Here is a 16,001-nt window from a genome sequence, read left to right on the forward strand (position 1 = left end):
TTCCAAACCTCCATCAACCGAACACTTTTGAACCCGAACCGAACCGTCCCAATCGAAAAGTAGCAACCATGCATTTCCGCGGATCCTCCATCTACTTCGGCATCGTTGCCCTCTCCTCGACTTCAGCTGTCCTTGGAGCCGTCGCTCCCTACGGACAATGCGGTGGTAACGGCTTCCAGGGCGAGACCGAGTGCGCTCAAGGCTGGTCTTGCGTCAAGAGCAACGACTGGTACAGCCAGTGCATCAACGGTGGTGGAAACGCCCCGGCTCCTCCTGCTGCTACTGGCGTCGCGCCGGCACCCGTCGTTCCTTCTGCCGCCCCTGTACCGTCGATGAACGCTAGCGAGCCCGTCGCCGCCCCTGTTGCGGTTGCTCAGCCTGCTGCCACCGGCGGTGCCAACGGCTCTACTCCTGATGTTGCCGGAACCGGTGCCAACGGTGCCAAGTGCTCGCTCGATGCTGCATTCAAGTCGCACGGCAAGAAGTACATCGGTGTTGCTACCGACCAGGGCGCACTCGGCAAGGGAAAGAACAAGGAGATCATCGTCGCAAACTTCGGCCAGGTTACTCCTGAGAACAGCATGAAGTGGGATGCCACCGAGGGTACCGAGGGCAAGTTCACTCTCGACGGTGCCAACGCGCTCGTCAGCTTTGCCACAGAGAACAAGAAGCTCGTCCGCGGTCACACCACCGTCTGGCACTCTCAGCTTCCCACCTGGGTCTCTTCCATCACCGACAAGACTAAGCTCGAGGAAGTCATGGTTGCTCACATCAAGAAGCTCATGAGCACCTACGCCGGCAAGGTCTATGCTTGGGACGTAGTCAACGAGATCTTCAACGAAGACGGTTCTTTCCGCTCTTCCGTCTTCTACAACGTTCTCGGTGAGAACTTTGTCGCTACCGCTTTCGCTACTGCCAAGGCCGCCGACCCAGAGGCCAAGCTCTACATCAACGACTACAACCTCGACAGCCCCAGCTACGCTAAGACCAAGGCCATGGCTAGCAATGTCAAGAAGTGGGTTGCCGCCGGTGTTCCCATTGACGGTATTGGTTCCCAGTCCCACTTGTCCGGCAGCTGGCCCATCTCCGACTACCCCGCTGCTCTCAAGCTTCTCTGCGAGTCTGCTTCCGAGTGCGCCATGACTGAGCTTGACATCAAGGGTGGTGCTGCCGCTGACTACAAGACTGCTGTCACTGCTTGCTTGGATGTTGAGAACTGTGTTGGTGTTACCGTCTGGGGTGTTAGCGACACTGACTCTTGGATCGGCGCTGCTGCCACTCCTCTGCTTTTCGACGGCAGCTTCCAGGCCAAGGAGTCTTACAACGGTCTCTGCTCCGCTCTTGCTTAAATGCACAGGGTGGGAACGAGGGCATCCGATTAGATCTATCAGCTTGAGACAGACAATTTGGTGCTTGAAAGAGGTGTTTGTTTCTTGTAGGAGATGGGATGAAATTCTACCGTATATATATCTACTTTGCTAAGATGGTAAACTCCATCTTCCAATTGATCATTTTATTGAATCATACCTAACTGCATGGGTCTATGCTAGAACTTTGTGATGATGAAAGGGTATCAGGTTGCGTTTCGATGACATTTACGCTACGCCCAATCGTAGACTGACAGCCCTTCGATGAGCCTCCAATTCTTCAACGCGCGCAAGTTCCATCACAGCAGGTCCAACATTTTCAAGTCCTTGCCTAGTAAGATGGGAGCTAGTAATGTGCTTAACATAAGACGCCAGATTGACGCCCGAATATTGCTTGGCATATCCATATGTTGCTGGTCAATGTTAGCAGGGCTCCTTGAAGAAGTGTTCACAATGTAACTTACGTAGAGAGTGGTTAACACCAGCAGAGTAATCGCCAACACTTTCAGGGGTCCATTCACCGATGAAGACACTTCCAGCGTTCTCCACCATTTCGGCTACCTTTTCTGCTTCGTCGACTTGCAAGATAAGATGCTCAGGCGCATACTGGTTGCTTAGCTGCATAGCCTCCTCCATCGTGTTCACCGCAAGTGTGAAAGAGTGTTCGATTGCTCCACGAACAATATCTACTCGTGGCAGAGCAGTAGCTTGCTTATGGAGCTCGTCTTCGACTGCGTCAAGCTGCGCCTCGTTCATCCCGACTGCAATCAAAATGACCTGAGAATCAACACCATGCTCAGCTTGACTGAGAAGGTCAGATGCGACAAAGGCAGGGTTGGCATTTGCATCCGCGATGACGAGTACCTCGCTCGGTCCCGCAGGCATATCGATGCTTACACCAGCGTTCGTGTCGTTGGAAACATGCATCTTCGCTGCCGTGACAAACTGATTTCCGGGGCCGAGGATCTTGTCGACTTTGGTAACGCTTTCAGTACCGTAGGCCATTGCTGCGACAGCTTGTGCGCCACCAGCAAGGACAATAGACTCTGCACCGACCTTGTGGGCACAGTAGACAACCTCCGGAGTTACTTGACCGTTGGCCCGCGGTGGTGTTGCGAGAACGATCTTCTTGCAGCCAGCAACCATGGCAGGCACACCAAGCATGAGCGCGGTAGACGGAAGCACAGCGGTTCCTCCAGGCACATACAGACCGACCCTTTCGATTGGTCGAGCAAATCGTGAGCATACGATGCCAGGCATAGTCTCTACTCTTAACGGCTTGTCCTCTTTCTGCGCAGCGTGGAATTTTCTAATGTTTTCAAAAGATACGTCGATAGCTTTGGCTGTCTCAGGCGATATTTGCATAAGTTCTGGAGGGAATGGTGCTCTCAGTACAGGCGATGTCAGTGATGTAGCTTTTTCGAACTTGTGCGTGTACTCTAGCAATGCGGCATCTCCTCGAGTCTTGACTGCCTCGATGATCGGCAGACATATATCTAAAATCTTTTGGGTCGAGCGTTGAGATGGTCGTTGTAGCGCAGCGTTGACAGTCTCGGACGTCTCGTTTGCGGTCACGTAGCGCTTCATGGCAATGCGACCATCCTTCATACCGGCGGGATCATCCTTGCTCTTGGGTACTGAAGCAGCTTCCTTGACCTCTTCTTTAGTCGGTCCGTTCGTTGTACCGTTCGTTGCACCGTTCGTCGCTGCTGCTGCTTGCGCGGCAAAAGCTGGCTTCGCATCACCCTGTCGCCTCTTGACCTTGATGCTCTTAGCGTCAAGGTTGCGCTCAACATCCTCCAATGTTACACCAGATGCAACGCACTTGGTCAGCGCAAAGTAGAAAAGATCGGCAGCCTCGAACGCGACTTCTTCTTTAGTGTTTGCGTCGCAGAGCTCAGTGGCTTCTTCCAGTATCTTGGCTCTCAAGAGTTGTGAGTCATTGAAGAGGCGTGCAGTATATGAGCCTTCGGGCGCTGAAGCTTTTCGGCTTTGGAGTGTCTTCTGGAGTTTTGACAAGCCGGTATACTCGCCGAAGCAGGTGGGAGTTGCAAGGTGGCAGAACCCTCTGCCCTTTTGTCGCACTACAAACTGCAAGCAGTCGCTGTCGCAGTCCAGCGCTAATGATACCAACTCTTGGATATCCCCACTGCTTTCGCCCTTGTACCATAGCCCTCGCTTTCGGCTCTGGTACACACCGCGACCGGTCCTCAGGCTTTCTGCGACGCTCTCTTCGCTGCTGTATACAAGTCCGAGAGCAATTCCTCGCTCATCGGTGACGAGAGTTGTGAAAAGGCCGTCGGATCGGTCGCTCGTTGCGTTGGCCATGAAGAGCTTCGCGACGCTCAGTGCACTCGTCTGCTTCGAGGGGTCGACTGTGAGGTTTTCGGCAGAGATGATGGGTATCGCGTTGAGTTTTGAGAGGCGTAGGGCGCTCTCAATGTCTGGGTTCTTGAATGAGACGAAGACATTCGGTCGGTCTGCTCCGTAATCTTTCAGCCATGCTTCCAAGTAGCCAACGTCGTCGACCTGGTGGGCGTAAATGTCCACCTGTGTACCTGAGATGGCTTCGATGATCTCTTCCTTTGTGTTTCCTGGCAAGCACAGGACTATCCTGTCCTGGTCGATCTTCAAGTTCTTGAGCTCGTCCAATTGCTGGCGAGTAACGAAGACCTTGGCGGCGCCGGCGTCGAGGAGGGAGACGATGTCGTCAATGGATGTGATGGAAGCAACGTCTAGGTAGTTGGCAAATCGGCCTACAGATTGCTTCAGGTGGGCGAGGGCCTGGTCGATGGTCTCGTCGGTGACTCGTACGAATACATTGCCGATAAAGGACAATGCTTGAACATCAAGGCCTTGGGTCGGTTTCGTGTAAGTGGCTAGGTCAATTGCAGCGACCAGATTCGGTGCCATTTTGTCTAGTTTGGTGCGATTGGGACTTCGGAGAGAAGTTTGAATCACAGTACATGTGTCAAGGTGTGAGTCGTGAGTAAAAAGTTCCAGAACTAGCAGATGCCAAATCGCGGGGCGATCCGCCCCACCATGATGACGCCTTCAGTATCGACGCGCTTCACTCGCGTCGCATTGCCCATAGACGTCGGATTCTGTACCATCTGCGTCGCTACGCTTTTCACACGCATAAAAAGTACAAGTACAGTGCCAACTGATCTCTCAACTTTACCCATCTCAGAGATTGTAGCCCAAACTTGTTTTTTGCTGGCAAAACGTACATGCCGAGGTCTGAATTGAAATATTACTAGCTCAGAAAGCATAAAGTCCAAGTTTGAGTTCTTTGACACAGTCCTGCGCGTCAGATAAGACCTGAACTTACAATAAACATTGGACTACTAACACCCGGCGAATTACGTCTGACCGGAAAGATATTCCACCCGGATGGTCGGAATTGTGCGACCCGGATTACTACATAATAGTACATGTATGTACCCCACCTTGCCTGACCACTGACATAGGCCCAGCGAGTTTCGGTTACATGCATGTCTTCGTACGAACATAAAAGGATCAACTGATTCCCGCTCTGACCTATTCATCCAACTACCAAAACATCAGTCTGAACCTGTTCTTCTATTACAAGCATGTCCTACTCACCACCAGACTCCGCAAAGCCCTTTACCCTCAACGTCTCTGACCAAGACATCTCAGACTGGCGCCAGCTTCTTCAGCTCTCAAAGCTCGCCCCTGAAACTTATGAAGGACGGCAAGAAGACCGCCGCTTTGGCGTATCCCGCAAGTGGCTCTCTGATGCAAAGGACTACTGGCTGAACAAGTATGATTGGCGTGCACAAGAGAAACATATCAACTCGTTTCCAAACTATAAAATGCAGATCGAGGATGTCGATCTACATTTTGTCGCTGTCTTCTCTGAGAAGAAGGACGCAATCCCCATCATTTTCATGCATGGATGGCCAGGAAGCTTCATCGAGTTTCTACCGATGCTGACGCTGGTCAAAGAGAAGTACTCCACCAAGGACCTACCATATCATCTCATTGTACCTTCCCTGCCTGGTTACACTCTCAGTACTGTACAGTCGACCGAGAAGGAGTGGAAGCTGGAAGACACCAGTCGTGTCTTGAATCAGCTGATGCTGAACCTCGGCTTCGACAAGTACCTTGCGCAAGGAGGAGATGTGGGCAGTTTCACATCGCAACAGATGAATAGGTCGTACGATTCATGTGTTGGGATGCACCGTAAGTCAAGGCCATACCCGTGGGTTCCGCAGTTCTGATGTGCATCAGTAAACATGATGACCGGTCTCTCACAACCAAACGAAAACACTTCCATGAATGCTTTGGAAAAGAAATCGCTGGATCGTTCGATAAAATGGCGCGCAACTGGAACGGCGTACGCACAGGAGCATTCAACAAGACCCAGTACCATTGGTAACGTGCTAGCATCAAACCCGCTCGCACTTCTTGCATGGTAGGGTCCATTCTCTTCATACAGCGATGCACTGACTAAGGTCAATCAGGATTGGCGAGAAGTTCCTGCAATGGACGGACGAGGACCCTTCTCTTGATACAATCCTCACGGATATCTCTCTCTACTGGTTTACGGAAAGCTTTGCTCGTTCCATCTACCCTTACCGTGAGCTCTTCGGTGCAGGAGCAAAGGACTTCAAGCAAAACAACAAACCTGTCGGTTTCTCTTTCTTTCCCTATGAGCTAGCTCCAGGTATCAAGAGTATCATTGAGAAGGAAGTTAATCTGGTGTTTTACAAGCAGCACGAACGCGGTGGACATTTTGCTGCTTTGGAGAAACCCAAAGAACTCTTGGAAGATGTCGAGGAGTTTGTTAGCAAGGCTTGGAAGGTATGAGGTTGAAATAGCACTCAGAGTCGTGTCCAATGCGTGGAGAACGGCTGACATGATCAAGGGATCCGCTGTGTCGTCGAGATTGTAGAAATGCAATCGTCTATCCGCGGAGGGTGAATCCTACAGGTGCTGTTATTGCTTTGGAATTGGGTTGCATTATAGCTCTTATCTCTCAGGGGATGAAAACCTTGCGAATAAATACTGTTCCTGTTTCACCTACCACAAGTCGCTTGATGTCCGCGCGTCCAGCATCCCTCCCGACCATCGCAATTTGGGTGCAACGCCCACTTGTTTTCAAGAGGCTGTTTAGGTCCACCCTTCACACGGAGATCATTACTGATTTAGCGGCAAAACTCCGCACATCGGCGCCACTGTTCCGCATGGCGCAGCGTAGCGGTATTGTTTGCCTCCCAACTCTCAATGATGCAGGTGTCACGATCGCGCTCCCAGGGCAAGACACCAAATCGGACCGGATCTCCAAGAGGGCTAACCACCCGTATGAGAAACCCCCCGGAGCCCTGAGCTGTCTCTCTTTCTGCAACCCTGCATCTCTTTGAACATATGCTTTTTCTTGCTGTTTTGATGAACCAAAATGTAGAGAATTCGAAGCGCTATCTTTGTGACAGTCTGTATGTGTTCTCTTGTTATTGTTGCAGCAGAACGAGGGCGACATTGTCAAGTTCGCTGCATTTCAGGGAGCTGCAGCCCGGGATGTTTCTACGACTAGGTACAGTCGCGACTCCGTTAGCCCCGCTCCAGCACCATGATCGGCAACACATTCGGCAGCTTCCAGACTATGGAATTACGCATACGCAAGGTACTGTTAACCGTCGGCAATGCAACGAAAAAACAAAACAACGCTCGAATAAACGTATGATCACGTGGATTTGGCTGCGTTGCCTCGGTAATTCGTCACCTTACCCTAGCTTTTCGCATGCTTGCCATGGGTTTTCAAGTCGCCAAACATCGTTACGGCATCCACGGGCGGCACGTCCCTGCAGCTGCACGACAGAGCAACCCCATATTATGCCCCAGCTTCTGTTATTCGTTTAGTCTGCCCTAATCAAAGAGAGAAACACTAGTGATGTACCATGACGGAGACCCAGTTTTCGGTAGAATAAAGAGAAGAAGCATTCCCAGAGTCTTGGATGGAGGCTGGGAACCAAGCTTGCTCATCAATTTATTGTCAAGATGAAGCTCGAACAACCACTGCAGTGTGTACTGCTTAGTGCATCCTCCGTCTTCGCCGCTCCTCAATCATACCCCGCGAATGGCACGACACCAGCTGAGTTCAGCTCAAAATGTGCCGATGTTGCTTCTAAACTCGCTGTCGATGGTGCTTTCGTACACACGGCCGAGTTTGTCGCCGCCGGCACAAACTTGACACTCCCTCTATACGACCAGACATGCGCTGAAGCATCGCCGCCTATCACAGCAGACATTTGCCGCGTCGCGCTTTGGGTTTCGACGTCCGAGCGTTCTGGCCTCAACATGGAGGCATGGCTTCCGGCCAACTGGACAGGACGATTCCTCTCTGGTGGCAATGGTGGTCTGAACGGCTGCATCAAATACGAAGATTTGGCCTACGCGTCTGGTCTGGGATTTGCGGCTGTTGGAACCAACAACGGTCACAACGGCACGAGCGGCAAACCGTTCTACAACAACTCGGATGTTGTGGAAGATTTCGCATACCGAGCGTAAGTAGTCTTCCCCCATACTGTTCGCGTTTAACTAAACAACTACAGCCTTCACACTGGTGTTGTGGTCGGAAAGCAGATCACCGAAGACTTCTACGGCAAGCCGCACGACAAGTCCTTCTACCTTGGATGCTCCACCGGAGGAAGACAGGGATTCAAAATGGCTCAGGACTTCCCAGACGATTTTGACGGTATTGTTGCGGGAGCACCAGCCTTCTCTTTCAACAACCTCACTTCATGGAGCGGACATTTCTACACTCTCACGGGCCCAGCAAATGCTTCCACTTTCGTCCCCATGTCAAAGTGGGCGGTGGTGCACGCTGACGTCCTGAAGCAATGCGACAAACTTGACAACTATGAAGATGGCATCATCGAGGCTCCCTTGCATTGCAAGTACGACCCTTCTGGCTTAGCTTGTGTTGAAGGCAGCAACACCACTACCTGCCTAACACCAGAGCAGCTCGAGACCGTGAAGGCCGTCTACTCGCCACTCTTGAACGACAACGGAGACCTCGTATATCCCCGTCTGCAGCCCGGTGCTGAGCTTGGCGCAGCCGCTGTTCTCATGAACGGACAGCCCTTCCCATACACAACGGATTGGTTCCGCTACGCTGTCTACAACGACCCTACCTGGGACCCAGCGACAATCAGCTCAAAGGACTACGACAATGCCGCACGACTGAACCTCTTTGGAATTGAAACCTTCAAGGGTGACCTGAGCGGAGTGAAGGACCGTGGCACTAAAGTGATTCACTGGCACGGTGGTGCCGACTTCATCATCTCATCTGAGAACTCACCTCGGTACTACGAACACGTTTCTTCTACCATGGGTCTTTCTTCCGACGAGCTCGACGAATTCTACCGGTTCTTCTATGTCAGCGGAACTGGTCACTGCGGTGGAGGAGATGGCGCGCATGCCATCGGTCAAGGTCTTGGCGAGATCAACGGCTACGAGCCCAGTCACAACGTACTGATGGCTCTGGTCGACTGGGTAGAGAATGGAAACGCACCCGAGACACTGATCGGCACAAAGTTTGTAAACGACACGGAGGCTCTTGGCGTTGAGTTCGAGCGTGCGCACTGCAAGTTCCCCAAAGTCAATCAGTACCAGGGCGGCAACCCGGATGTCGTTGAGAGCTGGGAGTGCGTTGACCCATAGATCTGATCGAAGTATGATATGGGTAAATGTAGCAAAAGTGAATCGAGACCCTTATTTCACATCCAATAAGAAATCGTAAATCCACATACATCGTTTCAACGTGCCATATTTATCACTCACCAGCTGTCGTTAAACGCACACAGAATGAAGTATGGACTACTCTAGTCGCGAACCTATGATTTATAACTCTCAATATGAGGTATAGGTGTCGCTTTACGTCAGGCATCAGTATTCATCTCATAGAAGGTAGTCTCTAACACGTGCAGTGGATATGATTATTGCAATCCAACTTCTTTGGCAACAGATGACAAGTCACTCAAGATTCCCATATTTCAAGAGGCTGGCGTAAGACAAATTGCAGATATGACGAAGTCTTATCAGATGCAGCTGAAAACAGTTGTTCATACGGTAACGGTAGTGGAGTAACTAATTGGAACAGAGATGGATTGCATCCTTTTGCATTTGTATACAATTTCAGCTCCTACGGGTTTTTTATAGTTCTACTGTTTTCTTACATAGAACTTGCACTGTCTCTATAGACCCTGAAAGGTGAAAGGGAAGTACAATAAGTTTCACTCCCCGGATAAGAGTACTAGTTGATCAGCACAATAGTGTAAGCTGGACAGAGTTTGACGTCATCCACAGCTGCAACCCTAGCATTACTTCGCTCTATCAGGGCATTTAACTTGTTGCCTTCAATAAAAAGCCCTACCTAAGCTTTACTCAAGTGCTCCAACACGCCGGTTATTCTAGACGATCCATCCTCTCCGCACAACGCGACCCATCAGAGAGTCCCTAATAACCACCTCAAGTTTCCCTCCACCAAATTCGTCTCCAAACGAATCACTAAAACGGTTTCGTTCGTCGCAACCCCTCTTCGAGACCCAGCGCAACTCGTGCATTCGTCCGAGTCGGATCGTTACGAAACACTCGTTGATAACACAACCACCATCCATAAAGAGTCTGCGTTCAAGTCTCGAAGCCCAAATCCTTTACCGACTCTTGGTGTATGTGCAAGCACAATGTCTTTAGGCAAGCGCAAAGTACATCCTGAAGACGAGATCGCGGGTAACAGCTCGGATCAACAATCGCCGGCGAGCAAGAGAACGCGAACACTGTTGGACGATAGTCTTTCACAAGATTCGTTCACACACCCGTCTACGCCATCAAAGCAGTCCAATGATCGTCAAGTAGAAGCGTCGCCGGGAAGCTCTTCACCACTGTATGGGTTCCCTACCACGCCGACACCTCAAACGAAAGTCGCCGTCACCATTCCTAAAACCGTCTCCAAGCTGACCCCCGCTTTCACCACTCCACTTTCAACCGTGTGTGGACACTCAATGCATCCCGCATACGGAGACTTCTACGCCAAGACCATATGTCCAATGTGCCTTGCGGAAGCTTCTATGAACGGGCTTCAAGGTATGCAAGACCGGATCAACGATGTCGGCGGTCTGGTCGAATGGCAAAAGATGCAGAACAAGTACCATTACAAAGCCTATGAGTGGATGCCGACCAGTGGCAAGGAGAAGAAGAAGAAGAAGCGAACCGCCTATACAGATGCAATTGGAACAGATGTTAGCTACAGACACAGAAAGAGGCAGCTGGTTCACCTGATAACTGAACTAGAAGCTCTCTCCGAGATGGAGGCAGTCTGGGAAGCGAAGCAGCTTCCGGATAACAGCAACGTTTACATCGAGCACGTACGACTGAGGAAGCAGTACAGTGCTACAGCTGCGCTACACTGTTATTACGATACTGTGGACAACGGATTCCTCGGTCGTATAGAAGATGACTGTAATTATATGAGCCAAAGACTCGGTCGATGTTGGAAGATTGCATCTGAACCGGGGTTTTCTGATTCCGAGAACATTCGAGATACGGGAATGGAGGAGAAAAAAAGAAAAGCCCTCGAGCGTCATACAAAGAGTTTCAAGTGGGAAACGTTCACGAAAGACCAGCGGAAATATATCGAGAGCTCCAAGATTCCTAAAGTTTACGAAACCCCCAAGACTCGTAAGACTCGTAAGACTCGTAAGACGAGAAAGTCCGATAGCACAAACCTGCTGCCGACTCGAAAGCGCCGACGCGAAGATGCAGGCGTTTCTTTTAACGAAAATGTCTACGTTCGCACCGACGCTGACGTGGATGTTCTTCGGAAGGCGGCGCCATGGCTTTCCGGGGATCTTCTCGGAGAGCCTGCTTCGAAAAAGCCTAGAATGGGCATCCTACGCACTACTCGTCTCAAGCGATCAGAAGTTTCGAATATAATCACTCCTCTCGATAGGGATCCCAAGCCTACTTGCCCTCATCATGTGATCCCACTGAACCGCAAAGATGGACCTATTAGAGACGTGACCAAGAGTAGGATGGGCCGAAGGAGGTCAGATTATCATCGAGGACAATGGGCAGTCCCAGAAGGAAGCGAGCTCATCGATACTAGTGGGCGTCGCCGGGAGTTTAGGCATCATGAGGCGATCGTCGAAGGCCTTCGAAAGGAAGCCGCGAGAATGGATGACAAGGACCTGGTTGAGAAATCCGGGAAACGTTCCGAAGACACAGAGATGAAGGATGCTGCCGTGGCCGGGCGGGAAGCTATGCCACAACCGTCGCTTTCTTTGCTTCCGCCATGGAGCTCCGGCGGCCGGCTTCTGCGTAGGTTCAGCTGCCATTGGTACTTGGGCAGCTTTGGTACTCCGACACCCTGAGCATGGCACAGGTGAATATTCGGCAATGTAATAGCACCCGGATTACTAGGCCTAAGGCTGAGCTACAAGTGGTAAGTCGTTCCGATTATATCAAGGTATGTGTTTCGCGCTAATAGTTGTTTAGTTGCCCTGCTCAAGCGCTGGTGCGTAACCTGGGGTACCTTGGCGAAGCGTCGTCAAAACGACGTTTTCCCAACGGTCAACTCCACTTCGCCGTCCCCATAGCTACATGGCAATTTTAGATACTCGTTTCAAGAGGTTGAACAGCCGTCAAATACAGCAGCTCAGCCTTGTGTTTCAATGCAGGGTACGGATCAAAGGGTTTTACCAAGGATTACCCCGCAAACCGCCGACGGCGCCTTCCCGGAAATGATGCTTGAGTATCTGCTCACAACGCTCCTGCCCAGCACGGACAAGAGATGCCTATTCGGCGTAATTGCGACGCCTCCAGGACAATCATGTCATACAGATTGCGGTATACGGGCTTGATTGAGAAGGGTGCATCATCATGGTGCGTATAAAAGGTCCTGTCGTCTTACGCAAGCGCGACTTCTCTATCTAGGCCGCGTTCCTAAATCTCTGAGTTGTTTTCAATCACCATCGTGAATTGCACTGCATCATGCGAGTCCCTATTGCTCCCATTATTTTCCTCGCCTCTCTGGCGTCCGCTCGTCCTCAGGAGCAGCCAGCGTGTGCTTCGCCGTCGTGTACCGAAACAGCGGAAGTTGTTCCTGCTAGACGTAACATTCCTCTACCTACACCAACACCCGAACCCAACGCGAACCCCCAACCACCACCACGCCAAGTCATCAACGACACAGCCATCCTGAATGCCCTAGCCGGTACCTACTCCCTGGTAAACACATCTAGCACGCTCAATGGCGTTTCCATCCCGGACCTCCCCTATGGCGAAGCCCCAGTCGGCCTCCTCATCTACACAGCCACAGGTTTCATGAGCGCAACCATCACCGCCACAGAACCAGAGTTCCGTCCCAACCTTACCTTCCCTTACCAAGCCAACGACACAGACGCCGATTGGGCGCAAGTTGGCAAGCATAGCATCGGGTACGCTGGACCTTTCCGTGTCAATGACGAGCTGCCTGCTACCGAGACTGAGGGTCAGATCTTCCATGGTCCGCTAACGGTGGCCAACGTGCCAACGTGGGTTGGTCAGAATCATAGGAGGAATTACACGGTCGTTGAGGTGGAAGAGGAGGGCACGATTGTCAAGTATCTGAGAATTGGAAGTGAACGTGGTGGAGGATATCGTGGTGTGCTTTGGTGGAAGAGGCTTGCTTGAGGATTTCATCTTGCACTTTTCCTACACTCATCAAAAGGCGTTATGATAGAGTCACAATAGCCCATGACTGTAAGGAGATTAAGAGAATTGGAAAGATCTTCGACCTCTGCTTGTAGATTTTTGACCATCATCACAACAAGGTTATGATATGTACCAAAAAAATGGAGATCGCGACCTTGAACAATCCTCTCTTTCGGCATACGACCACATGATGGAACATGAGTTCATGCGGCAGATACGCAAAACAATCATTGCGTCGGGATGTGACTCTTTATTCCTGTGACACTGGTTAAAAACTAGCTCTATACTAATGGTTGCTATGATACGTCAAAATAGGGAGGTACTCGCATATTCCAGCTCACCACCTCCGTAGCGAAACGTAGTCCAGCGTACCATGAGAGCAACACCCACGGAGTGGCATATTCGATCTTGCCATTGAGAGCCCGCCTGTACAAGAACCTGGATTAGGAAGGCGTGTACCTATTAAGCAGGTGCAAAATCTCAGCTATTGCCGGGTCTGGAACGACTTGTCCTGTTACATGGGAAGTGTTTCGAGATGCCTAGTCATCTGACTTCATTTCCACGTCTTTTGCATCTTTTGTCTCCTCCTTGGCCGTTGCATCTCCCTTGGGCTCTTTGTCCACAGCCTTGCTGTCATTTGATTTCTCAGACCCTTCGTCTTTCATGTCGTGATCCTTTGCATCTGTGCCAGTGGGTACTTTGGGCTCAGGGCTCTTGTGATCAAGGCTCGGTCTGCCGATGGCTCCTTCAATGTTGAGCTTCCCCTGCTTTTGAGGGCCCGTGTCCTCCATGCCAATGACTTCTGGACCTCTCGCATGCGGTGCTTCTTCTTCGCCTTCGACCGTGTCCATGATGGTACCTCCGCCCTCCATCTCACCAAACGTAGTTCTCGTTGGACTGGTGGTCATGCTGTGGGGGTTATTGAGGACAATTCCAGCCTCTTGCTCTTGACGCAGGAGCTCGCCCTGGGTGACAGGCCCCGTAGACGGCAGCGTCTCGCCATCGGGATGTGACGAAGCAATCTGGGCTACATTTGCATTGGGAGATTCGGCTCGCTGGCCGCCGCTGAGCATTCCAACTGTCACCGTCTCTATCCGACCAGCACCATTGGGACCGTCTACCATCTCTGTGCTCTCTGAGATCAGCTCATTCTGGCCACGGTTCTGCAGCCAAGGGATGGGTGTAAGCAGGGCGCCGCCGAGAGCTTCGTCTGAGCCCAAGGGCGCGGCCTGGAGGGTGGTAGATGTTGTGCCATTGAGCAGTCCGCCAGAGGTGGGCAACACGGCTTGTGGAAGCGGGAAGATGGTGAGGGGCGAGGACACGGAGACGACGCGGTCGAGGGCGCGAAGGTAGGGTGGAAGGTATCGGTAGCGCTTCTTGGGCTCGAGGACGAGCTCAGCTAGACGCTGGACGGTATGTGGGGGATGTTTTGCAAAGTTGGTGGAGAGGGTCGACCGTATCGATGAGTAGAAGGTGGTGATCTCTGGTGGAACACTTTGTGACGCGGTGGAGGCGAAGAAGGCGGGCACGGGCGGTCGCGGGGGCGTGGTCGGCGGTGCATTTTCCTTGTCGGTAGCATGCGAGTCTTGGCTGGATATGGCGTTGGAGGTGTTGGGTCGCGAGGGGAGGTCCGTGGTTGCTGATGTGGTTGGTCGTGGATTTGAATCTGCAGGCAGCTTGGGGAAGTCGCTGATGATCTGGGAGAGTCAGAAGTGCGAGGGCCAAGGCTGGGTGGCATAGAGGTACCTCGTCAAGGCGATGCAAGATATACTCGAGTGTCTTTGGCCATTCTGCTCTGTCGGCGAGCGCGTTAGCATCCACGCATGATGGACATGTGTCGAGCGGTGGAGAACCTACGAGTCGAGGGAGCCGTCCTCGGCAGCTCTCTGCAGGATTGACTCTGCTGCAAAGTCACCAGACGACGTCATGGCTGCAGCGCGTGGTGTTGGTGGTGCGGTCAGAAGCGCGACTCGCGATACCGCTGCTTTTCGCGGGCCGATAATGGGGACAGTCGAAACGGCGACCCTGTGCACTACGCGTCCTTAATGATGTCAGATATGGGCGTGTGATTGGTCGAAACAATTGACCGGAGCAGCTGTCGGAATCGCGCAGGATGACGGTAGATTGTCGCTCCACTGCACCGTGGTAATCCAAGGCCTGCGCCACACATGCGCAAACTATAATTAGCGGTGGCTGGCCAATGGGCGCGGGCGAGGCAGGCTGCTCAGCAACGCTGGGGGCGGTGCATGTGGTTTGTGGTTCGACAGGTGCTGAAGCCAAGGACAGGCAGCTGAGAGGGTCATGCCATTCCTTTCTCTACTTGTAGCCGGCAGCGTGCACGACGTGCGCATTCTCTCTCTCTCTTGTTCGTATTTGCACACTACGCACGGAAAAGTGGCATGCGAACACGCTCCGACTAGGTGCTCCCATCGCAGCAGAGGTAAACACGGAGCAGCGGGCGGGTCTTACGGCGAGACCCCCTTCAGCCTTTCTCCACACCGGCCGGGGCTGTCCCAGCACCAGCGCTACTTTGCGCACCAGGCCAGGCACCTCAGCATCCACCCACGGCACCCATCTCCGCCTGCTCTCTTCCCACAACACGACCACTTTCCACTTTGCCGCTCGCTACTGCTGTCGTCGACCATCGCCATCGCGCCTGCACCACGACATCCTCCCCCACACTCCGCTCCGTCCTTTTCGCTGTTGCTTCTTCGGCCTCTCCGCATAGCCAAGATACTAGTTTCAGAGACGCGCGCTCTCTCAGTAGTCTCAGTCCCCCGAACGCAGCGACTCCTCTGGTTTCAGCATTCCTCCCACCGCCCATCCGTTGTCTCACCCACCCCGGCAGCCCTACAAACCCCAAGCCGACACAGGTCGCAGTTTGTCTGTGTCTGCGCCGCAAAAGCAAGCCCGCACAAC

The 16,001-nt window shown here is 52.2% G+C and overlaps 7 protein-coding genes across 7 annotated transcripts; 5 read left to right on the forward strand and 2 right to left on the reverse strand.

Moving 5' to 3' along the window:
* Positions 1 to 68: 68 nt before the first annotated feature.
* On the forward strand, positions 69 to 1,349 carry XYNF3 (Endo-1,4-beta-xylanase F3; the record flags this gene model as incomplete). Its single annotated transcript, XM_051732511.1, has 1 exon — positions 69 to 1,349. One exon carries the CDS (start codon positions 69 to 71, stop codon positions 1,347 to 1,349), a length of 1,281 nt encoding a protein of 426 aa, XP_051587657.1.
* A 246-nt stretch (positions 1,350 to 1,595) lies between these two features.
* HIS3 (imidazoleglycerol-phosphate dehydratase) lies at positions 1,596 to 4,280 on the reverse strand (the record flags this gene model as incomplete). The annotated part of the gene is made up of 2 exons (XM_051732512.1): positions 1,596 to 1,780; positions 1,832 to 4,280. 2 exons carry the CDS (start codon positions 4,278 to 4,280, stop codon positions 1,596 to 1,598), a joined length of 2,634 nt encoding a protein of 877 aa, XP_051587658.1.
* A 680-nt stretch (positions 4,281 to 4,960) lies between these two features.
* On the forward strand, positions 4,961 to 6,200 carry J4E82_006256 (uncharacterized protein; the record flags this gene model as incomplete). The annotated part of the gene is made up of 3 exons (XM_051732513.1): positions 4,961 to 5,573; positions 5,622 to 5,805; positions 5,855 to 6,200. 3 exons carry the CDS (start codon positions 4,961 to 4,963, stop codon positions 6,198 to 6,200), a joined length of 1,143 nt encoding a protein of 380 aa, XP_051587659.1.
* Positions 6,201 to 7,388: 1,188 nt separating this feature from the next.
* On the forward strand, positions 7,389 to 9,053 carry J4E82_006257 (uncharacterized protein; the record flags this gene model as incomplete). Its single annotated transcript, XM_051732514.1, has 2 exons — positions 7,389 to 7,894; positions 7,943 to 9,053. 2 exons carry the CDS (start codon positions 7,389 to 7,391, stop codon positions 9,051 to 9,053), a joined length of 1,617 nt encoding a protein of 538 aa, XP_051587660.1.
* A 1,022-nt stretch (positions 9,054 to 10,075) lies between these two features.
* J4E82_006258 (uncharacterized protein) lies at positions 10,076 to 11,761 on the forward strand (the record flags this gene model as incomplete). The annotated part of the gene is made up of 1 exon (XM_051732515.1): positions 10,076 to 11,761. The coding sequence occupies one exon, from the start codon at positions 10,076 to 10,078 to the stop codon at positions 11,759 to 11,761; it is 1,686 nt and encodes a 561-aa protein (XP_051587661.1).
* Positions 11,762 to 12,380: 619 nt separating this feature from the next.
* On the forward strand, positions 12,381 to 13,061 carry J4E82_006259 (uncharacterized protein; the record flags this gene model as incomplete). The annotated part of the gene is made up of 1 exon (XM_051732516.1): positions 12,381 to 13,061. One exon carries the CDS (start codon positions 12,381 to 12,383, stop codon positions 13,059 to 13,061), a length of 681 nt encoding a protein of 226 aa, XP_051587662.1.
* Positions 13,062 to 13,621: 560 nt separating this feature from the next.
* On the reverse strand, positions 13,622 to 15,010 carry J4E82_006260 (uncharacterized protein; the record flags this gene model as incomplete). The annotated part of the gene is made up of 3 exons (XM_051732517.1): positions 13,622 to 14,779; positions 14,829 to 14,877; positions 14,940 to 15,010. 3 exons carry the CDS (start codon positions 15,008 to 15,010, stop codon positions 13,622 to 13,624), a joined length of 1,278 nt encoding a protein of 425 aa, XP_051587663.1.
* Between the last annotated feature and the right edge of the window lie 991 nt (positions 15,011 to 16,001).

Source organism: Alternaria postmessia (genome assembly GCF_024291825.1).
Source record: "Alternaria postmessia strain BMP 2775 chromosome Unknown scaffold_36, whole genome shotgun sequence".
NCBI classification, from domain to species: Eukaryota; Fungi; Ascomycota; class Dothideomycetes; order Pleosporales; family Pleosporaceae; genus Alternaria; species Alternaria postmessia.